This window comes from Vulpes vulpes, chromosome 6 (assembly GCF_048418805.1).
Source record: "Vulpes vulpes isolate BD-2025 chromosome 6, VulVul3, whole genome shotgun sequence".
NCBI lineage: Eukaryota > Metazoa > Chordata > Mammalia > Carnivora > Canidae > Vulpes > Vulpes vulpes.
In genome coordinates this window covers 132,346,098-132,371,327 of record NC_132785.1, presented here as the reverse complement: position 1 = coordinate 132,371,327, position 25,230 = coordinate 132,346,098, and the positions used below count along the sequence as shown (strand labels likewise).

The 25,230-nt window shown below is 42.6% G+C and overlaps 2 gene segments (V, D, J or C); both read left to right on the top strand.

The window, feature by feature from the left end:
• Positions 1 to 25,230, top strand: part of LOC140599256 (immunoglobulin heavy variable 3-74-like) — a 571,793-nt gene that overhangs the window by 324,342 nt on the left and 222,221 nt on the right.
• On the top strand, positions 788 to 5,195 carry LOC140599453 (immunoglobulin heavy variable 3-23-like). The segment is given in 3 exon segments: positions 788 to 866; positions 970 to 1,296; positions 5,143 to 5,195. Coding segments are annotated over 3 exon segments (426 nt in total).

Sequence of the window (25,230 nt, the reverse complement as noted above, 5' to 3'; positions counted from 1 at the left end):
GGTGACGGGCACTGAGGGGGCACTTTACGGGATGAGCACTGGGGGTTATTCTGTATGTTGGCAAATTGAACACCAATAAAAATAAATTTATTATTGAAAAAAATGCTGCAATAAACACAGGATGCATGTAAAAAAAAAATGGAACAGACAATGCATCCTGAAGACAAGAGGAAAATGCATTCTGCCCCAGACTGGAGGACCTACCAGTAAATGTACCAAGAAAACTACATTAAAAAAAAGAAAACGTGGTAACCTGGAAAGAAAATAATTAGTTTTCCTATGACAATGTCAATAGAGTCAATGAGTAAAAACGTCACATAAAAACTGGAAGAAATAACTCATGAGCTCAGCAAGAAAATCAGTATATAAAATCAGCAAATAAAATAATGATATATTCATACAAAATAACAACAAATTACATGTGCAAAATTAACAAAATAATCCAATTTACACTAGCACCTTAAATAAATATTTAGGATTAAAATTTACTAACACGATGAAATTCTCCAGAAAATGACCTATACTGATGTGTTTATGAAATGCACCCAGAAATTCGAAAATAACTGTCCTTAGAACTTCATATAGTCAGAGGGGCTATCTACACAAATTGCTATAGAATTGTGGTGTAACACTTGTGTTGGCTTTAAATACGCGAACCTAAGTCTGGAGCTGGTTATATAGTCAGAGGACATGCAAATAGGGCCCTCCCTCCACTGATTAAACCAGTCCAGTCCTGACCCTGCAGCTGGGAGAGGAGCCCCAACCCCAGGACCCAAGGTGACCCGATTCAGGGATCAGGACACAACACAGACAAACCATCATGGAGTCTGTGCTCGGCTGGGTTTTCCTTGTCGCTATAATAAAAGGTAATTCAAATAAAACCAGAGACCTTAGGTCTCTGAGGGGAAGTGTGTGAGAGAATCAGAGGATGTGGGACAGTTGTTTAACCAGGATGTCTTGTGTCTGCAGGTGTCCAGGGTGAGGTGCAGCTGGTGGAGTCTGGGGGAGACCTGGTGAAGCCTGGGGGGTCCCTGAGACTCTCCTGTGTGGCCTCGGGATTCACCTTCAGTAGCTATGACATGCACTGGGTCCGCCAGGCTCCTGGGAAGGGGCTGCAGTGGGTCGCAGCTATTAGCTATGGTGGAAGTAGTACATACTACGCTGACGCTGTGAAGGGCCGATTCACCATCTCCAGAGACAACGCCAAGAACACGCTGCATCTGCAGATGAACAGCCTGAGAGCAGAGGACACGGCCGTGTATTACTGTGCGAGGGACACAGTGAGGGGACCTCAGTGTGAGCCCAGACACAAACCTCCCTGTAGAAGGGGATCAGGACCACCAGGGGGTGCACACTCCTCACCACTTCTGTCTTGAAGGCCCAGGAGCAGTGCAGATGGAGGTTCTGGGCAGCTTTCCTGTCAGGGACAGGGCTTCCTCTCCAAGGAGGAGTTTCCCCTGGGGAGCCCCTCTGAACACATGATTATGTGTTTACCTCTTCAGTCTCTTTTTAGAGACCTAGAATTGAACTATACCACTTGCACTTACTTGTATTTAACTTTTCCTGACTCGAAATTGTCATCTATTACAAATAACTCCATTCACATCATCTGAACCTTTTAATGAGTCTTAGTGGTGATCACTGTGGATCACAGGACCCCAAGCTAACATGCTGTCTTGCAAATTGCGGTATAGAGGAATCTCCAGTCAACACAAGAGAAAATAGACATTCTACAAAAATGTTAATAACAGCCTGGGAGTGAGACATATTACCAGCATGACATGGTAGGGAAGTGGACACAGAGGTCATTCACATACACACACACACACACACACACACACACACACACACAGAAGAGTATAACCATTCATCACCTTCACCTTCATGTCTGATGAGAGCCAGGCAGGCCTCTCATAAGGTCATAAATGCCTGGATGTTGCCAGGGAAGGACACTGGCTCTGGGTGTGTGTTATGGGTCAGTGGTGGGATGGGGTCCTGCTCCAGGAGGGGCTTGTGTGGAGTTAGTGTCCCAAATGCATCAAAAGAGGGAACCCCTGGGTTATTGTTTGATTTCTTTTCCTTTGGGTGGAGGAGAATAATGAGCAAGGAATGTCAGGGAGGTAAGAGGCAGTAAAGACTGGACATAGTGTGAGGAATCATTTCACTAAACAAGCATCAAACTGGAAGGAGAAAAGAGAAACATGGTCATTCTCAGTAGACAGATGTCTGAACCATAGGGAAAGGAGATGAATAATATATGGAAGCAGCACGAAACTTTAAATAATAATACAAATAGGCCAAGATCCTACCCAGGTCTCAGATGGAAGCTGTCCTCTCCCCAAGGTCACAATCTGGTTCTGAAGGTCATGTATACACCATGTGCTCAGAGACCAAAAGCTTCTAAAGGATCAATGAGGAACCTCAGTGTGAGGAGGTGGATTGGAGGACCTTCCACCTGCAGGGAATAACTCATGGATCCTTCTGGTGTTGATGTCAGATCACTGTGTGTGACCTCTACCATGCCCATGTTGGAACCTAATGTCCATGAGATGAGAAAGGAGGTGGAGCCTTAGGGGAATACTTATGTAAGGAGGTGCAGCTTCATGATAGGATCAGGGCCCTTATAAACCAGGACTGGGAAAGCTCCCTGCACCCTGGCCCCATGTGAGGTGATGGGGAATGATGGAGTAGGACGTGGGCGCTCTCCAGAGACCACATCTGCCTGCACCTGGACATCAGATGTCCCAGAATCCAGATCTGTGAGAATGAGTGTCTGTTGTTTGATCCTCCCAGTTCATGTGTGATGTTCCAGGAATGTGGACAGGTGAAAGTCCATTTTTTTTGTTGAAATTGAATATACCAGTATTTACTACACACTCAGTGCTCATCATATCACGTCCCCTCCTTAACTCCCATCACCCAGTTCCCCATCCCCCACCCCCTCTCTTCCAGCGACCCTCAGTTATTTTTCCCCCAGAGTTAAGTGTCTCTCATGATTTGTCTTCCTCTGTAATATTACCCCACTAAGTTTCACTCCTTCCCTTATGGTCTCTTTCAATATTTCCTATATTCCACATATGGGTGAGACCATATCATTGCCTTTCTGTGATTAATTTCTCTCAGTATAGTAGCTCCTGTTCCATCCATGTTGGAGGAAATGTTATTTCGTGTTATTCATCCTTTCTGACAGCTGTGTAATATCCCATTGTATATATAAACCACATATTTTGTATATTTTTATTGGAGTTCGATTTGCCTACATATAACAGCCAGTACTCATTCCGTCAATTGCCCCCGTCAGCTCCTGTCATCTAGGTACCCCAACCCACCAACCATCTCCCCTTCCACTACTCTTTTTTTCCCCCATAGGTAGGAGTTTCTCATGTACTGTTACTGTCTCTGATAATTTCCACTCATTCTATCTCCTTTCCCCTTTGTTCCCTTGCATTATTTTTATGTACTTTGTATGTGTGAAACCATATAATGTTTGTCCTTCTCTGAATCACTTACTTCACTCAGCATAATACCCTCCAGTTCCATTCACATTGAAGCAAATGGCAGGTATTTGTAGTTTCTAGTGGCTGAGTAATGTCCCATTGTATATAAACCACAACTTCTCTATGCATTCATCTCTTGATGGACACCGAGGCTCCTTCCACATCTTCTTTGTCACTCTTCTGTAGAAGGGCATCATGATTCCTCCCACAGTTTGGCTATTCTGGACATTGTTGCTGTGAACATTGGGGTGCAGGGGTCCCTTAATTACATTAAATTTGCATCTTTGGGGTAAATACCATGTAGTGCAATGGCTGTGTCCTAGGGTAGGGTAGCTCTATTCTCACTTTTTCAGGACATTCCATTATGTTTTCTGGAGTGGCTGAACAAGCCTGCATTCCCACCAAAAGAAGAGAAAGTACCACTTTCTCGATATCCTTGCTTATATTTATTGTTTCTGGTCTTGTTACTTTATCCATTCTGAGTTGTACAAGTGGGATCTTAGTGTGGTTTTCATTTGTATTTCCCTGATGTCAAGTCAAGTGTTCCTGCTGGATTTCCCATGGGTGGGGCAGGAAGAGAAGAAGGGGTGTTGGAGATCAAGGAGCGAGCAGGTAACAAGAATACTGTGTGATGACAAATTCCACTTAACAATTATGAGGGAACAAAAGTGAAGGAGGACCTTCCACCTGCTGGAATAACTCATGGATCCTTTGGGTGCTGATATAGCTAACTGTGTGTCACCTCTACCATCCTCAGGTTGGAACCTCACATCTATGTGATGGAAGAAGGAGTTGGGGCCTTAGGGGAGCAATTAGGTCAGGAGATGGAGCCTCATGATGTGATCAGGAACCTTATACATCAGTATATGTAAACCTCCATGCCCTCTGGGCTGATGTGAAAGGGGGGGAAAGGACATGCTAGGACGTGGGCGCTCCAGACACCACATCTGCCTGCACCTGGACCTTAGACTTCCCAGACTCCAGAGCTGTGAGAATGAGCGTCTGTTGCTTATTGCACTGAATCTGGGAAGTGGTGACATCACCCAGAAACACTTAAACAGGGTCTCTCCTCTTATTTGTCTTATACTAGTCCGTTATCTAGTCATTTGCAAATATTTTCACTCATTCTGTAGGTTGTCTTTGAGTTTTGTTGTTGGTATCTTTTGCAGTGCAAAAGCTTCTTATCTTGGTGAAGTCCCAATAGTTCATTTTTGCTTTTGTTTCTCCTGCCTTCATGAATAAATCTTGCAAGAAGTTACTGTGGCCAAGTTCAAAAAGGGTGTTGCCTGTCTTTTCTAGGATTTTGATGGACTCTTGTCTCACATTTAGATCTTTCATCCATTTTTTAGTTTATCTTGTGTTTTGTGTAAGAGAATGATCTAGTTTCATTCTTCTGTACATGGCTGTCCAATTTTCCCAGCACCGTTTATTGAAGAGACTCTTGTTTTTTCCAGTGGATAATCTTTCCTGTTTTGTCGAATATTAGTTGACCATAGAGTTCAGTGTCCACTTCTGATTCTCCATTCTGAGCAATTGATCAATGTGTCTGTTTTTGTGCCACTACCAGAATGTCTTGATGATCACAGCTTTGTAGTAGAACTTGGAATCCAGCATTCTGATGCCCCTGTTCTGGTTTTCCTTTCAGTATTACCATGGCTATTTGGAGGTTTCTCTGATTACACGCAAACCTTAAGTTAATTTGTTCTAACCCTCTGAAGAAAGTCCGAGGTATTTTGATAGGAATTGCATTGAACGTGTAAATTGCCCTGGGTAGTTTTGACATTATCACAAAATTAATTCTTCCAATCCATGAGCATGGAATATTCATCAATATTTTTGTGTATTCCTCAATTTCTTTCAGCAGTGTTCCATAGTTTTTAGGGTATAGAAACTTTACCTCTTTGGTTAGGGTTAATCCTGGGTATCTTATGCTCTGGGTGCAATTTAAGATCTTTTTTTTTTTTTTTTTTTGATGCCTTAACATTTCGTTGTTTAATCTCATTGCTAGTGTACAGTAATGGAAGTGATTTCTGGGCATTTATTTTGTATCCTGCCACACTGCCTAATTGCTGTATGAGTTCAATCAACCTTAGGGTGGACTCTTTTGAGTTTTCTAGATCCAGTGTCATGTCATTTGCGAAGACAGAGGTTTTGACTTCTTTTTTTTCTTTTTTGATTTAACTTCTTGTTTGCCAATATGAATGCCTTTTGTTTCTTTTTGTTGCCTTATTGCTGAGGCTAGGACTTCTAGTACTATGTTGAATAGTAGTGGTGAGAGTGGATATCCCTGTCTTGTTCCTGATCTTAGGGGAAGGCTCCCAGTGTTTCCCCACTGAGAATGATATTTGCTGTGGGCTTTTCGTAGATGGCTTTTAAGATGCTGAGGAATGTTCCCTCCATCCCTACTCTCTGAAGAGTTTTGATCAGGAATGGATCCTGTATTTTGTCAAATGCTTTCTCTGTTTGTATTGAGAAGATCCTACGGTTCTTGTCCATTTTCTCTTGTTGATATGATCTATCATATTGATTGTTTTACGAGTGTTGAACCAGCCTTGCATCCCAGGTATAAATCCCATTGGTCATGGTGAATTATTTTCTTAATATTCTGTTGTGTCCTACTGGACAGTGTCTTGTTGAGAATTTTGCATCTGCATTCATCAGGGTTATTGGTCTATAATTCTCCATTTTGGTGGAGTCTTTGTCTCGTTTTGGGTTTAAGGTGATTCTGGCCTCATAAAAAGAGTTTGTAGTATTCCGTCCCTTTCTATCTTTCAGAACAGCTTTAGTAAATACATATGGCTTCTTCTTTAAATGTTTGTTAGACTTCCCTGGGAAGCCATCTGAACCTGAATTTTTGTGTCTTGGGAGGTTTTAGATGACTGCTTCAATTTCCTCCTTGGTTATTTGCCTGTTCGGGTTTTCTATTTCTTCTCGTTCCAGTTTTGCTGACTTGTGGTTTTCCAGAAAAACATCCATTTCTTCTGTATTGCCTAATTTATTGGCATAGAAGTGGTCCAAATATGTTTTTAAAATTGTTTGTATCTCCTTCCTATTGTTTGTGAACTATTGGGACATCATCAAGATAAAAAGCTATGCACAGCAAAATAGTCTACAAAACTCAAAGTCAACCTAAAGAATGGGAAAAGATATTTGTAAATGACCTATCAGGTGAAGGGCTAATATCCAAGATCTATAAAAAAGTTATCTAGGTTAGTTGCTGGTATGAGGTGAGTTGAGGACCCTTACTCCTCCATGATCTTGCTCCCAACATTGTATGTATGTATGTATGTATGTATGTATGTATGTATTTATAGACAAAGTAACAAAAGAGTTTGAGGGTAACAGATAGAAAATCTCAAGATTCTTCAATGAGCACAAAGCCTGACCAGGGGCTTGATCCCAGGAACTTGCATCATCGTCTCAGCAGAAATCAAGAATCAATGGTTAACTGAATGTTTCCCCATGGGCAACATCCTTGGGCCAATTTTTTTAAGAATGCATTTATTTATTCATGAGAAACACACAGAGATAGAGACATAGGCAGAGGGAGGAGAAGCAGACATGCAGCATGCCTGATGCTGGACTTGTCCCCAGTACTCAGATATCATGCCCTGAGCCAAAAACACATACTCTACCACTGAGGTATCCAGGTGTACCACCCCAATTTTTTAAACAAAGAATTTTTTCTTCCCTGAGAGTCATACAGTGAGAGACAGAGACACAGGCAGAGGGAAGAGCAGGCTCCATGCAGGGAGCCCGATGTGGGATTCGATCCTGGAACTCCAGGGTCATGCCCTGGACCTAAGGCAGGCGCAAAACTGCTGAGCCACCCAGGGATCTCTCCCAAGTGATTTTAAACCAGAATCAATACCTATTCTTCTGAAGCTATTCAAATAATAGAAATTGAAGGAAAACTTCCAGACTCATTCTCTGATGTCAGCATTACATTGACCCCCAAACCAAAGACCCAGTTATTACGGAGAATTACAAACCATTATATTGATAAATATGGATGCAAAAGTCTCACCTAGGTCCTAACGCTAAGATCCAACACTACAAAAATACTAACCAGAGAGGAAAAGGATCTATAGTCTCAAACTTCTAGAACACTTATGAAAGAAATTGAGGAAAACACACATAGATTGAAAACATTCTATTCTCATGGATTGGAGTTATAAGTATTGATAAAATATCTATGCTACCAAGAGCAATCGACACATTCAATGAAAACCCTATCAAAATACCATGAACTTTGTTCTAGGAAATAGAAGACACAATCCTAAAAGTTGTAAGGAACCAAGAATGATCCTGACGAGACAAGACAACAACCCAAAGCAGAAGGTATCACAATTGAGTTCAAAGTTGTGTTCGGGATCCCTGGGTGGTGCAGCAGTTTAGCACCTCCCTTGGTCCCAGGACATGATCCTGGAGACCCGGGATTGAATCCCACATTGGGGTCCCGGTTCATGGAGCCTGCTTCTCCCTCTGCCTGTGTCTCTGCCTCTCTCTCTCTCTCTCTCTCTCTCTGTGTGTGTGTGTGTGTGTGTGTGACTGTCATAAATAAATTAAAAAAATTTTTTTAAAAACAACAACAAAAAAACAAAGTTGTGATCATCAAGGTGGTATAATATTGGCAGTAAAAGAGGCACATAGGTCAATGGAATACAGTATAGAATGCAGAAATGGAAACACAACTCTACGGTCACATTGTTTTTGACAAAGCACAAAAAAAGAGTATCCACTGGAAAAGGAAAATCTTTTCAACAGGTGGGGTTGTGAATATTGGACAGTCACAAGTAAAAAAATGAACCTGGGCCACATTCTTACAAGTGACACAGAGATAAACATCAGAGTAGATGAAAGTCCTAATTGTGAAGCAGGACACCATCAAAATCCTAGAGATTTTGTGACCTCAGGCACATCAGTTTCTTGCTACTCAAGTCTCTAGAGGGAAGGAAAACAAAACCAAAAATAAACTATATGGATTCCATCAGGGAAAGAGCAGTTGTACAGCTATGGAAACACTCAACATAATTTAAAGACAACCTATAGGATGGGAGAAGATATTTGCAAATTGATCTTCAGATTAAGGCTGGTTTCCAAAATATACAGCACAATTATCAACCTAAACAAACACAAAATGAAAAACCCAATCAGAAATGGGCAGAAGACATGAACAGACACCCTGTCCTGATATGAAATCCCACCTCACATCATATATTATATAGCTCATGCACATGCACAATGAAATTCATTGTCTCCTGAAAGTCTGCCTTATACAAACTCCATGATTGGACCAGACAATGAATACAACAGAAAAGAGGGAAAACATTTCCTGTCATACTGGAAGACCAACTAGAGAACATGGCAGAAAAAATAAATAAATGTGAGGCAGGGCAAGATGACAGAGGAGTAGGGGTCCCCAACTCACCTGGCCCCATCAAATACTTAGATAAGTTACAAACCATCCTGAGCACTTACAAATTCGACCTGAGATTTAAAGAGAGATTGGCCAGAAAACTACAGACAGAAGAGTTTTCACTTCTAAAAATGTAGGAAGGCAGAAATAATAAAATAAAAAAATATCAACTAGGGGAGGAAAACTGTGATGAGCCCATGTAAGGCCTGCAGCTAAAGCCCCCAGGACAGGAAAGTCCACCCCTGGAGAAGCTGGAACATTATAAATCTGCCTTGTGTCTTCCCAGACAGAAAAGTGATTACTAGTAAAATTGGGCAAAATCACAGGAAGGGCATTGAAGCATCCAGTTCCCAGTGTCACTAGTAGAGGAAGTGAGTCCAGGAGCAAGCACAACAAATGTGGGATCTCAGTAAAGGGTTGAAACATGCACCTAGCAGGGCATGTAGGAGAAGCCAGTCTTTCCAGGGTCTGGCGGTGGGATCTCCAGAGGGAGTTGTCTGTGTTCCGCTGGCTTCGGGAGCCATGATCCCTGGGAGCATGATTCCAGCACCCAGGGACCTGGAAACCAGGGCACAGAAAAGATACAGACCAGGATCCTGGACTTCCCCTGGAAGAGATGGCGGTGGGGAGGGCACAGGACAGGGACACTCTCATGCCACTGGGGGCCCTGAAAGCTGTGCAGACCTACACCCACAGGCCAAGCTGTGAGCATCTAGGCCAGTGCAGACTGGGAGACTGTGGTAGTTACTGAGGGGAGCTGATTCCAGGGTTCGAGAACTGGCTGCCACCGTGTTGCTGTTCCTCCTTGTTTCACCTTGTGCCTGGGAGAGAAGGGCTGCCAGGGAACAAAGGACTCACATGGTAAAAGGCTCCCACTATGTCCAGCACCGAGCAAGGGTGAAAAGAGGGAAAATGAGTTGAAAACATCAGTGAGGTTGACAAATCATGAGAGACTCCTAACTCTGGGAAATGAACAAGGCCTTTTGGAAGGGGAAGTGAGCAGGTGGTTTCAGTAAATTGGTGACGGTCACTGACAGGGGCACTGATGGGATGAACACTGGGTGTATATTATAGGTTCGATTCAAACTTCAATAAAAATATATAATATGGGCAGCCCTGGTGTTTCAGTAGTTTATAGCTGCCTTCAGCTCAGGGTGTGATCCTGGAGACCCAGGATCAAGTTCCACATCAAGCTCCCTGCACATGGACCCTGCTTCTCCCTCTGCCTGTGTTTGTGCTTCCCTCTCTATTTGTCTGTCATGAATAAATAAATTATATAAATATATATATCTCATATGTATACATACATATATTATGTACATAAATAACGCAGAAAAATAACATCTTATTGAAGAAGAAATGGGTCAATGAAGAAAATAAGAATTTAAGCAAAATTTTGATCAATGAAAATTAAATCATGACTTGTTAAAGCTTTGGACACACCAACAGCCATCCACAGATGGAACGACTGATGACTACAGGTCTTCCTCAAAAACAGGAAAAGTCTAAATCAAGCAAGATAAACCTGCACCTAAAAGAGCTGAAGAAAAAGATCAAAGAAAGCCTAAACCTAACTGGAGAAGAGAAAAAATGAATATTAGAGTATAACTTAAGTATATAGAAATAAAAAAGGCAAACAAACTTAGGAGCTAATATTATGTAAATATTAGTAAGTGTAAAAATTTGACACACAAATGAGACAGATTTGACAATTTAAAGGTGAAAGTACCCAAACTAAAAAATCATGAATGAATGAGGAGAGATCACAATGAATACGTAAGAATTACAAGCAACTATAAGAAGAAATTTTGAGCAGTTATAAGGCAAGATATTGGATGATCTGGAGAAATGGATGCAATCCTAGGAACACAAAACCAACCAAAAACAGAAACAACAATGAATGGACAAACAATTACCTGGAAATAAAAATGAATCATAATTAAAAGTCTCCCAAAAGCAAGATTATATGGACAGATGATTCCCCATGGAAATTCAACAAGAACAATCAGTATCTATTCTTCTATAACGATTCCAAATAATAGAAATTGAAGGAAAACTTCCAGACTCACTTTCTGATGTCAGCATTACCTTGACCCCAAAACCAAACATCCCAGTAAGAAGGAGAATTACAGAACAATGCCATTGATGAATCTGGATGCAAATTTCTCACCAAGATCCTAACCATGAGGATCCAATAGTATATTAATAGGATTATTCACGACAATGAAAAAAATGGGCTTAATTCTTGGGCTGCAAAGGTGGTTCAGTATGTGTTTATTGAACAGTGTGATAATCCCATTAATAAAATAAAGGATAAGAGCCATTTTATCCTCTCAACTGATGCCCAAAAATAATTTGACAAAATATATTATTCTTTCTTGATAAAAATCTTTTCCTGTTTACAGATAGGGGGATAAACCAAATTCATGAAAGCCATCTACAGAAGATACACAAAGAATGTCATCCTCAACGTGGAAAACCTGAGACCATTTCTCGTAAGGTAAGGAACATGACAGGATTATGCACTGTCACCACCTTTATTCAACATAAAACTAGACATCCTAGGCTGAGTAGTCAGAAAAATAATTAAAAGTCATGCAAATCACCAAAGAAAAAAAACAAAATTTCACTCTTCACAGACAACAAGATACTTTAAGGAGAAACCGCAAAGGCTCTATCGAAAAAATTGCTGGAACTGATACAGGAATTCAGCAATACCTGAGTATATAAAATTGAAGCAAGGAAGTCAGTGGCATTGCTATATACTACAAATGAAAGAGAAGAAAGACAAACCAAGGACAATGAATCCTATTTATAATTGCATCAGAAAATTCATATAATGGGAATAATCCTAACCAAAGAGGGAAAGGACCTAAAGTCTAAAAATTCTAAAATACATAACAAAGATATTAAAGAAGACACAAATATATGGAAAACATTCTACTCCTATGGAGAGGGAGAATGAATATTGATATAATGTCTATGCCACTAACAGCAATCTACGCGTTCGATACAAACCCTATCAAGACACCACAAACATTTTTCTAGGAAATGGAACAAACAATCCTAAAACATGTAAGGAAACAAAAAAGATTCTGTCTAGGCAAAGGAATGTGGAAAAAACCCAAAGCAGAAGGCATCACAGTTGGGGATTTCAAAGTTGTGGTCATCAAGACAGTATAATAGTAGCAGTAGAACATGCACATAGGTCAATGGATTAGAAAAGAGAACCCGGAAATGGACACAGCTCTGTGGTCAACTTATCCTCAACAAAGTACAAAAGACTATCGACTAGAAAAAGGACAATCTTTTCAACAAGTGGTGTTGGGAATATTGGACAGCTGCAAGTAGAAGAATTAACCTGGCCACATTCTTACACTCCACACAAAGATAAACTCAGAGTAGATGAAAGACCTAAATGTGAGGCAGGAAACCATCAAAATCCAAGAGATTTTGTGACCTCGGGCACAACAGGTCCTTGGTACTCAAGTCTCCAAAGGGAAGGAAAACAAAAGCAAAAATGAACTCCATGGACAACACCAAGGAAGGAGCTGTCCACAGCTATGGAAACACTGAATATAATTAAAAGGCAACATAACAAATGGGAAAATATAAGGACGCCTGTGTAGCTTGAGCATCTGTCTTTGGCTCAGTGATCCCAGGGTTCTGGGATTGAGACAGCATCAGGCTCCCTGTGGGGAGCGTACTTCTCCCTCTACCTGTGTTTCTGCATCTCTCTCTCTCTATCTCTCATAAATAATAAATAAGATTTTTGCAAATCTATCTTCAGATTAAGGCTGGTTTCAAAATGGAGACAGAAATCATCAAACTAAACTACTACAAAGTGAAAACTACAATCAGAAATGGGCAGAAGACATGAAGAGACACCCTGTCCTGAGTTGAGTTGCCGACTCTCACCTATATTATGTAGGTCATCCACATGTAAAATGAAATTTATTGTCTCCTCTAGATCGACCTTATATCAACTGCATGAATAGAACAGACAATGGATCCAAAAGTAAAGAGAGAAGAATTTTCTGCCCCAGACTGTAGGACCTACCAGAAAACCTGGCAAGAAAACTACATAAAAGAAATGAAAAATTGGTAAACTGAAAGAAAATAATTTGTTTGCCTATGACAATGTCTTAAAAGAGTCAATGAGTAAAAACCTCACATAAAAACTGGAAGAAATAACTCATGAGTTCAGTAAAAAATAAAGATGTAAAATAAGCAAGTACAATAAAAGTTTGCTTCTACAAACTAAAAACAAATTACCTATACAAAATTAAAAAAATGATTCGTTTTTCACTGGTATCAAAAATAAATATTTAGGATTAAAACTGACTAAGGAGATAAAATACTCTGTGGAAAATGACCTACATTAATGAAAGTCTCTTGAAAATGCAGCCAGAAATGCAAAGATAACCTGGCTTACATATTAGAACTTCATATAGTCATAGTGCCATATACACAAATTGCTAGAGAATTGTGGTACAACACTTGTGTTGACTTTTAAAGACTCAAATGTAAGTCTGGGGCTGGTTATATACTCAGAGGACATGCAAATACCACCTTCTCTCCTCTGATTAAAACAGCCCAGCCCCGAACCTGCAGCTGAGAGGAGTCCCAGCCCCAGGATCCCCAGGTGACCCCATTCAGTGATCAGGACAGAACACAGACAACTCACCATGGAGTCTGTGCTCAGCTGGGTTTTCCTTGTCACTATTTTAAAAGGTAATTCATGGAGAACAAGAGACCTTGAGTCTGTAAGTGGAGGTGAGTGAGAGAAATAGGCAATGTGGGACAGTTGTTTGACCAGGATGTCTTGTGTCTGCAGGTGTCCAGGGTGAGGTGCAGCTGGTGGAGTCTGGGGGAGACCCGGTGAAGCCTGGGGGTTTCCTGAGACTCTCCTGTGTAGCCTCTGGATTCACCTTCAGTAGCTATGCCATGAGCTGGGTCCACAAGGCTCCTGTGAAGGGGCTGCAGTGGGTCACACGGATTTATGCTAGTGGAAGTAGAACGAGCTATGCAGACGCTGTGAAGGGCCGATTCACCATCTCCAGAGACAATGTCAAGAACACGCTGTATCTGCAGATGAACAGCCTGAGAGCCGAGGACACGGCCGTGCATTACTGTGTGAAGGACACAGTAAGGGGACCTCAGAGTGAGCTCAGAGTGAGCCATCTACACAAACCTCCCTGTAGAGGGGGATCGGGACCACCGAGGAGGAGTGCACACTCCTCACCACTTCTGTCTTGAAGGCCCAGGAGCAGGTGCAGATGGAGGTTCTGGGCAGGTGTCCTGTCAGGGTCTGGGATTCCTCTCCATTGATCAGTTTCCCCAGGGAGCCCCTCTGGACAAAGGACTTTGTGCTTAACTATGCAAGGTCTTATTTAGAAACTTAGTTTATATAGGAAAACAACTTCTTTATATGCCCAAAAGACAGTTGCTTATATCTATTTAATGTTTTGCATGAATATGAATAATATACACATAACTCCATGTGCCTCATCTTTAGTTGAATCATCAATGCAAGAGAGGTGAGTGGGGGAAGGGGGTGACAGGGTAACAGGACCTGAGGGGGGCACTTGAAGGGTTGAGCACTAGGTGTTACACTATACTTGGCCAATCGAACCCCAATAAAAATATACATAAAAAACAGACCATGCACCCCCCAGAAAGCTGACTTCTAGATAAATGAGAACAATGATTAAAGAGAAGCAGCAAAATTTATGAAGTGATAATCAACTTGGATTGAGGACTTACCCAGACTCTCAAGTGCAAGCTGTCCTTTTACCAAGGTCACCAGCTGGTTCAGATGGTCAAGTGTACACTGTGTGCTCAGAGACCAGAAGCTTCTACTGGATCCAGGAGGTTCATCAGGGCGAGAAGCTGTATTGGTGGAAACTTCCACCTGCAGGGAATAACTCATGGATCCTTCAGGTGCTGAAGGATCATCTCACTGGGTGTGACCTCTACCATCCCTGTGGTGAAACCTAATGTCCATGTGATGGGAGGAGGAGGTGGGGCCTTCAGGGGCACTTAGGTCATGAGGCTTAGTCCCATTGCAGAATCAGGTCCCTTATACACCAGGACTGGGAAAGCTCCCTGTCCCTGGCCCCATGTGAGGTGACAGGGAATGGAGGCCTAGGACATGAGGATTCTCAAGGCATAATATCGTCCTGCAGCTGGACCTCAGATCCCCAGACTCAAGAACTGTGGGAATGAGGGTCTGTTGTTTAATCCACTCCGTCCATGTAAGTTGTTCCACCAGGGGGCACAGGAACATTAGTGACACATTAGTGACACATGAACCCAAACACCAATGCTTTGGTGTTTCCAGGAGTGATGACTGTGATGACCCTGAGGGATTTGAGTGCCATCATCTCCTTATGCAGTTGTGTCATACTGACTACTGTGAGTTGTGTGCCTCAGCTACTTTTAGCATTTGACTTTTTACTTCATATGCAATCCCTTTTGTAAAGGGTCTTTACACCATCCAGGTAACAGGACCTGGTGATGATAATATCTAACACCTCTGTCATCCTATCCCATAGTTTACACATTAATGCAGCTGAGAGTGCAGTTGTGTCAGGAAGTTAAGTCCACACATCATAACTCATCCAGTGTGGCAGCCCCAAATGAACTTAACGGGAGGAGTGGCCCAGCTTTGTCCAAAATCAGCATGATTTGTGCATTTATCTCCTTTTCCCAAACTTGCACACCCAGGACTTTAATCATGAGAGGATGAAGGAGAGGGTGGAGCACAGAGGTTCCATAACACAGTGGAGGCCCAGGACCTAGGTGAAGGTTTGATGAATGTGTAAGCACACTCTGGGGCAGAAGGTTGTTCTACCTGCAATACAACCCTCCCTCCTGACTGTGTCCAGGACCCTGGCCAGCCCTTTGAAGACATTCTCCACATGGGAGCAAGAGGAGCCAGGGCTTATTGAATGAGATCTCAGAGAGAACATAGAAGTCTCAAAGGTCACTGCAGACCCTGCTCCCAGGAAATCCCCAGAAACTAGGACTCACCTTCCCCTTTCCCAATTTCATAAAAAGTCACATAACACGTGCACTGGTAACTAAGCTGATAGAGCAGACATGGTTTCAGCCACAGGCATTGAGTGACAAATCTGGCAAAGACCTGAGTAGGTCTGAAAGTGCAATACAACTCATGAAACCTTCCCTGTACCTGGCATTCATAAGGTATCTCCCCAGTGTTAATGTTCAGATATGAGTTTTTTGTTTTTTTTTTAACATTAGAATCCCCATTTTATTTTATTTCATTTTATTTTTAATGCACGGGAAACTGAGGCACAGAGAGGTAAAGTGACGTGTTCAGGTCACGCAGCAAGTTAGTGACAGATCCAGGGAGAGAATCTAGGCTCCTTCACCCCCAAACATCATCCCTCTCCACACACACGGCCAGGTCATCCCCACAAAAGTAGGAACTACAAATTTAGAGGACTCTCTTTTGGGTTTTATCAGTTTTGATCCGCTGTTAGATCACCATGATGTGCACTGAATTAAGGGACTGAAATTCAATCACTTCGTTGATACCTCAAAGAACAGCCTAACGGCAAATCTTTCCAAAAACAATGAGCTGACATGTAAGAAGATTGCTCACAATTAGTGTAAATCATGGACAATGGGCAGAGGCACTAAACTGTCACCAGTTTTTTTTTTTTTTTTTGCTTTATAAAAGTTACTATAATACAATGGTACATAGTATTGAATTCACAAAAATATGAACAAATATTTACAGCAAGACACACCCACAACGGAAACACTTCTCTTCAAAACAAGTTACATACGGATGACAGAGTCTATATGCACAAACATCCCTAAAATTTATGGGTTTTCTTCTTCGCAGGAGGAGGCAGGGTGGGAGGGACAAGAGGGAAAAAAAAAGGCAGAAACCCCCAAGTTTTCAAAAGCAAAGATTTGTTCAATGAAAACGAAGGCATTGAAAGAAAAATGAGCCATGTTTTTGGATATGGCAAACCATTTTGGGGGTGGGGTAGGGGTTCCTGGGGACAGGGAGGATGCAGCCCCTCACCGGTCAGGCAAGGTGAGGCCAGGGGGCGGGGGGAGGCAGGCCCCCCAACCCTGGTTTCCTCACACCCCCCTCCACCTAAATTGTCTCAACGATCCAAAGATGAACTCTTTAGCATTGCCCTTTATAATTGGCTAATACAAGCTGATCTTGCAGATAAGCTGTTGCAGATTGCTTCTCCATTTCTGGAGCCACATCTAGTCCGAATGGCCAAAGTTGATCAAAACAAAGTTCGTTATATGGATTTACTGTGGAGGTATTATGAAAAGAACAGAAGCTTCAGTAATGCTGCTCGTGTCCTGTCCAAATTAGCTGACATGAATAGCACAGAAATTTCACTTCAGCAGCGACTAGAGTACATTGCTCGAGCCATTCTTAGTGCCAAAAGTTCCACTGCCATTTCATCGATAGCTGCAGATGGTGAATTCCTTCATGAATTAGAAGAAAAAATGGAAGTTGCTAGGATCCAACTTCAGATACAAGAGACACTACAAAGGCAGTATTCCCATCATTCTTCTGTACAGGATGCAATTTCTCAGCTGGATTCTGAGCTAATGGACATAACTAAGCTTTATGGGGAATTTGCTGACCCGTTTAAACTTGCAGAGTGTAAACTTGCAATAATTCATTGTGCTGGTTATTCAGACCCTATATTGGTGCAGACACTTTGGGAAGATATCATAGAGAAAGAATTGAATGAAAGTGTGACACTGAGCTCCCCTGATAGAATGCATGCGCTTAGTCTCAAGGTTGTGCTCCTTGGCAAAATTTATGCCGGCACACCTCGCTTCTTTCCTTTAGATTATTTGAGAGGAAGAGAGAAAAAGAGTGAGCATGAGCAGAGGGAGGGAGAAGCAGTCTCCCCACTGAGCAGAGAGATGTGGGTCCTGGGATCCTGACCTGAGTTGAAGATTTTATTGTGCAGTTTTTAGAGCAGCAAGTTTGTACTTTGAACTGGGATGTAGGTTTCGTAATACAGACAATGAATGAAATTGGAGTGCCATTACCTAGACTACTGGAAGTATATGATCACTTGTTCAAGTCACCTACAGGATCCCCTCATAGTGTCTGCCCTGCTTCCCTGGTTTACACGGATCATCCGATACCTTCCTTCCAACTCAGCATATGCTCCAATTTTAAGGCTCTCGCAGACCATTCTGTTGGCCACAATATAGTCCATTTTGGCTGCTGCCAAGATCCTAACATCTACTCCCTTTGTCCCATTATGGAATCTCCTATTCTTTCCACAGGCTTCACTACGGATTCTTTTGGTTCTTCATCTCCACAAAGAAACTAATGAAAAAGTCATATACTGTAATGATTTGCGATAATTCCCATACAAGAGACAAATACAAGATCTAGAGCATGGATGCATTTCAAAAACATGCTCCGTGAAAGAAACAACACAAAAGTGCCCATGTGATGGAATTGAGTGAAAGAGGTGCTAAACAAATTTGTTGAGATGGGGATGTTTTGTCGTAATTACGATGGCAGTCACCTGAATGTGTACATTTATCCAAAGACATGGAACCGTAATACACCACAAAAAACCAATGATGTAACAGGATGGAGGCGTCAGCCAATGCCATGACAGTAATTCTGCAATATATAATATATCAAAACAACACACTGTATACCTCACACTTGCACAATGTTGTGTGACAAATGTATCTCAGAAAAGCCAGAGAAAAATTTTAATCATATTTTTTAATTCCATTATATCTATAAAATGGGACTACTAAGGATAAAAAAAAAAAAAAAAGCTGGGAAATAGATGGTGCCCAGCCCTGATATATTTGCTTTTTGGACCTCCTCAACTAGGACTTACTAATTTTCTTCATTTCTTGCATTTTCTTACATCACTTCCATGGATTCATGACATCATGGACTCAACCTTCTGCACTGAGGTCCCTGCTGTCCTGAGAGCCAGGTACCATGGAAACTAGAGTAACACTTACAATCATAATAACACCTACGGTCAAGCCAAAAGGATCATTTACTCACCTGGGGCACATATGGTTCTTGGGAGGAACACTCTCAACTTAGTTCAAAAGGGTAAGGTCATTGTCCCCTTCCCACACGACAGGGGACACGGAGCCCCAAAAACGCAGGCACTTCCAAGGTTATTAGCTCCAAGATGAGCCCCCACCAGCTTCCAGTCCCTAATTCCACATGGGAAGTACGAGGATAAGGGCATCTGGACATGTGCTTATGTGCTCCATCTAACCATCCTGGTTCTTCACCTTGATTTCTCCATCCTCTGTGCTCCTCACGGACAGGTCCCTGCATGTACCCTGAAGATTTCATGAATTATAAATCTATTACAGTGAAGTCATTCGTTCCTGTTGCACATTCTATTATTCTCTCTCCCTCTGCTTATGCCCCTCACCTCCAAGACTTGAACACATATGTTAGTAGAGGAAAGAGTCTCAAAGCATTAAAACTAGCAAGCTCACGTTGTTTGACTTTCTATGTCTCAGAGAAATCCTGATATGATTATGAGTTACTTATTGATTTTCCTGTTGATGTATCAATTCTGTATTCATTGATCCTTATCTGGACATTTTTTGTACTTTAATATTGGCAGGTACACACATAATTAGCAATGATGGACTCCCCGTTTACACTTTGCACTGAGGTGAGGGGCTCAGCCTAAGGAAACAGGTTACATTCCTGTTTCTCTGAACACCCACAGATTTCTGCTGGCAGAGCTAATCATTTCCTCTTGTCCCCAAGTATGGGCCACGGTCCCTCAGTGGTGACCTTTTCTCTCATGTTTCAGCTCCACTTGGAAGGCAAGGAAGCCCCCAATCTTGCACCCAGCTCTGCACCAGTTACAGAACACAGCTTTCTCACTGTATGTCTTGTGTTCAAGAAATGATACCGGCCCTCTGGAGTCCCCTGCGTAGGTTCCAGCTGCCACCCAGTCCCTCTGAATCACAGGCATTTACTCATGAGAATATTTGATGCCCCTCTGTACACAGGACCAACATACCTGTGTCTCAAGAGGGATTAGAGTTGAGGGGCTACAGGACACCCATCTGTATGAGGAGGAGAATGAAGGGTGCTCAGGGAAAAAGTGACACCCCCTGAGGACAGGTCTCTCAAGATTCATACCGACCCCAGGTCCCTATGTCATGGACCTCGGACATTCCTTCCTTTTCATAGGGGTCTTGGCCAATACTTCTATCTAGTCGTGGTCTGTTGGCTTAACAGGAATGTCTATGAGGGTTCTAGCAGAAGCACAGTTCCAGGAGGACCTGCTGCCTGAGGTGCAAAGAGCAGGTGTCAGAAAGAGGGGCAACCATCAGGATGGAGCCCCATAAGTGGACAGAACCAGAGCTTTTGAGCAAAGAGTTGTCATGAGGAAGCTCTGGTGACTCTCAGAGAGCTGACCCCATTCACCTGCCCCTCTTCTGTCCCACCCACCAGGTAACCTGGAGCATCTCCTGTGTCACCTGACATGGTGTAGCTAGTTATGCTCCTCCAGTTATCAGAGTCACCACCTCCACAATCATGGGGTCACCATGCCCTCAGCTGTAGGCCAGGGATGGTAAATGCATGATGGCTACTGCCCCTCCTCTCCTCTAGGACATTTGCACTTGGTGGTGTCCACCCTAAAGCACAGCAGTCAGCACAGCCCAGAGTCCCTGCACTGACCATGTCTCCTGTATGATGGGGATAAAACCAGTGCCCAGCCCAGGTCAGACAGGACACACACCTGAACACATTAATATGTTATTTGCACAGCCCAATTGAACAGGACTGTGAGAACAAGCTGGACGATCATACACTGTGGCAGTGACCAGAGTGCCCCCAGGCTCCGAAGCACTGCTCACCATGAAGAAGGCACATGGAGACCATAAACACACAACACCAAGCTCTAGTGTGGAGGTATTTCATCCAAACCAGAAGCAGATTCATCTCTTCCACTCTGTTTTTTGTGTGTGTGTGTGTGTGCAGCTCCTCTCTTCTTGAAACCTGACATACACATGAGCCCATCTGCACAGGTGAGACAGGAACTGATCTCCAAGAGGGAAACCCCCACTTCAGAGATCCTTCCCTGTCACTCAGATACGGGACACTGATCCAACATTCAGCAGTCCAGGAACCCTATTTCTGCATCATATCATTTATTTGCATCTGGGGAGCCTTCCCTGTCCAGTGACATCCATGACCTCAAATGGGGGTCCTGGCTGTTCCCTCTGGGAAAGGGGATGTCCACAGCATTGATGTTTACTGAGACCTCCCTATGGGTATGGGGCACATTGCTGGAAGCAATGACATGGTGTGTCAGCCTGGGAATTATCATCTGAGGGGCAGGGCTGGGCCCTCGTATCCACAGACTTGCAGGACCCCAGGCATTGGGAGGACAGACAAACCCAACATGCACACACTTCCCTATCTCTGCTTGAATCATTTTCTTTAGTTGTGTTGACTTGAAACTAGCAAACACCCAGGCCCAGGGTCCAGGTGGAGGACACTGCCCATGAGATGGATGCAGGGAAGAACACAATGGGATCCTGATTCCAAATATCAGCTACGTGTGTGTGCGTGTGTGTGTGTGTGTGTGTGTGTGTGTGTGTGTCTTATTGGACAGTGGAGTTGCAGTGCCCTGTGAGCTGCATGTGTCTCCATGAGAAGATCGATGTGACCTTAAGGAACCTAAAGGAGATAAGGGGCTCCCCAAAGCCCTGACAGTTCCTGGCCTCATGGTGAGTGTGGACTGTGAAGGCATCTGGGACTACAGGGAAGTGTCTCCACCAGAAGTTCAGAGGTCCCTTGCTTGGGATCTCCCCGTAGACTGTGCATAGCTAGGAACTGAATTCACTATTGCAGGACATGTTATCTGAGCACATGGTGTCATGGGAGGAACTCTCTGAAGGCACAACACACCCATTTTGGGGGCAGAAAGATTTCCCTCATTCCCTCTTAGGTTCTTAGGATGGGTTAAAAATTACTTGGACATAAGACAAACAGGAGAAAATTAGTATTAATCTTGCATGTATAGCAGCTTGTAAAATATAAAGACACAGAAATGTGAGCAAAGTAGAAAGGACTTACACCTCTCTACAGGGTGGGGATTGGAAGGCATGACAACAGATAGAAATGGGGTTTGTTTCTTATTGGAGAAGTGACGTTTGTTTTACAGCTTCTTTGGACCTAAAATCCTATTTCTTGTGGTAATAAAATGTTTCTTCCTGAAACAGGAAGATTTTCCTTCGGGAGACTTGATTTCACCTCAGTGGTTGGGACTGTCAGTATATATCTGCATTGGTTCTTTTTTGGGGAGCATAAATTCCAGGAGTACATTTGGGGTGTCATATTCTGCACCCATTCATAATGTACTACTGGAGTAGAGACACTGCAGTAAATACCCTTTGAGCCCTGACGGTGTCCTCCAAGCAGAATCTGGTCAGGGCTACAGGGGGCACTCAGGACCATGCAACACAAGGCAGCTGCCCCAGGAGCAGGTGCACAGGGACCTGGGGAAGGCTTCCTCAGAGAAGTTGGGGTTCCCTTGCTCGAGGAACTACCTAAAATGCAGGGAGGACAGGGAGTGCTACAGGGTGTGTAATGTTTTTATATAAAATATTTCCATAAATAATACCTAAATTAAAATTTATAGATGGACAAAATACCAAAATATGTGATTACTAACAGTTGACTATCAATAACTACATGAATTGATATTTAAATTTCAATTCATGTATTGTTCTCATTTTATTAGAATATCCCTTAGTCAAAATCATTATCTGCCTGTCTTACATACATGATGATATCACCCTCAGATCACATCTGCACTTGCCTGTCTGCAAGGTTTAGAATTGCTCCCAGGATGAGCAGAAACTGTCTTCCCCCAAGTGAGTCTAAGCCCCAGATGTCTCTTCCTTTTTGGATCATGAGTTTTCTCCAGGATCTCATAGGTGCTCACTATCCTCAACCAGCTCTGTTCCCAAACACACAAGATGATGCTTAATTCATAGCAATTTGCTTCTCAGGACTTTATAGGATGGCATCTATCTGAAATCACTTTACCCCACAAGACATAATAGCATGAATTTTTAAGGGTTCTCTTGAGGAACTGAACCCATAGCACGTTGGATCCCATGACTTAATAGGCTGAGAGGTCCTTGATTGCATTCATGAGGTGGGGACCCAGGGAATCCAGTGGAGTAATTCTCGTCTGATTCTGAAGTAATCTCTTATTAGAGAATTTGGAGACGTGCATGTGTAACTGTCTCCAAGGCAGGAGGACATTAATGTTTCAAATCAAGCCTCCAGGCAGGAAGAATGATGGAACTCTTCATCCTTTGGCTATTTATTCTATTCAGAGAAACTCAGGCATCCCTTTTTCTTTTTCTTTTTTTCTGAAGATTTTATTTATTTATTTATTGATGAGAGATACAGAGACAGTAGCAGAGACGGGGCAGAGGTAGAAGCAGGGTCCATGCAGGGAGCTCAATGTGAGACTCGAACCTGAGACTTCAGGATGACCTGAGCCGAAGGCAAATGCTCAACCACTGAGCCACCCAGGCATCCTGAGTGTCTGTTGTTTAAATCCACCCAATTCTTGCACAATGTTACAGCAGCCAGAACAGATGATGACCCAGTGCAATGGATCCAAGTAATGGTGCTCTGGCATTTCCACAAGTCGTGTCTTTGATGACCCTGAGGGATTTGAGTGGTACCATCTCCTTCCAGACTTGTGTTATACTGACTGCTGGTAGGTGTGTGCCTCACCACTGGGAACGACGTTGGTCCCCCATGTCCCCAACTTAATACCTACCTCTGTCTGTCACTCTCCCTCCTTAGATGAGGGGGGTTTCCAATGGTGAGCTCATTACTGGAAATCCAGAAACACCTACAATAACTGTTTATTCTTTATCTATATGTTTATATGCAGTCATTTTCTAGAGTGTTTCTACACTCTCCTGGTGGCATGACCTGGTGTTGACAGTATCTCTCAGCTCTTCCTTCCTATCCATAGTTTACACGTGAACTCACTGGTAGATTAACTGTTTCAGGAAGTGAAATACAGTCATGGAAAGTGAGTCCCCTGATGGCAAGATATAAACATCTGGTGGGAACGACCCCTTCTGTGTATCAGGAGGGAAAAATGATTCTCAGAATCAGAGTAGGGAATGTAGGTCCCAGAAGGCTCTGCGGAAAACCCTTGTTGTTCTACACTCATTAAGTGACCCAAACACAAATCCTGGGCTTCAATATCTACAAACACAATGTCGTATTGTAAAACAGACAGAAGGGCTGCCACCGCAATCATTGTCTGGGTGTCGTAATTTACATAACTTATGCACATGGAAAATGAAATGCATCTCTCCTTAGATATGTCTTATATCTACTGATTTATCAGATGAGAAAAAGAAACCAGAAAAACAGGGGATCCCTGGGTGGCGCAGCAGTTTGGCGCCTGCCTTTGGCCCAGGGCGCGATCCTGGAGACCCGGGATCGAATCCCACATCAGGCTCCCGGTGCATGTAGCCTGCTTCTCCCTCTGCCTGTGTCTCTGCCTCTCTCTCTCTCTCTCTGTGACTATCATAAATAAATAAAAATTTAAAAAAAATTAAAAAAAAAAAGAAACCAGAAAAACAGAAGAGAATCTTTCTGCTACAACACGTTGAAGACATACTGAGGGAAATTAGGCAATTAAAATATTAATCAGGAGAGGGAAGAAAAGTTATTTGTTTCCATATGACATGTTATGCTAAAGAGGCAATGTTTACAAATTCCACAAACTCTAAGAATTAATGATGTCAGGGAATGTTCAGGATATAAAATAAACAAATACAGCTATGATTCCAAAGACTAAGAAAAATTATCTATATAAAATTCACAAAAACATGAATTTACATAGCATCAAAATATATTTAGGATTAAATTTCAATAGGAGATAAAGTACCATATTAAAGTCAACAGCAAAGAAACAAACAATGCAATCATGAAATGGGCAAAAGACATGAAGAGAAATCTCACAGAGGAAGACATAGACATGGCCAACACGCATATGAGAAAATGCTCTGCATCACTTGCCATCAGGGAAATACAAATAAAAAATGTAATAAGATACCACCTCAAACCAGTGAGAATGGGGAAAATTAACAAGGCAGGAAACCACAAATGTTGGAGAGGATGCATAGAAAAGGGAACCCTCTTAACTGCTGGTGGGAATGTGAACTGGTGCAGCCACTCTGGAAAACTGTGTGGAGGTCCCTCAAAGAGTTATAAATAGACCT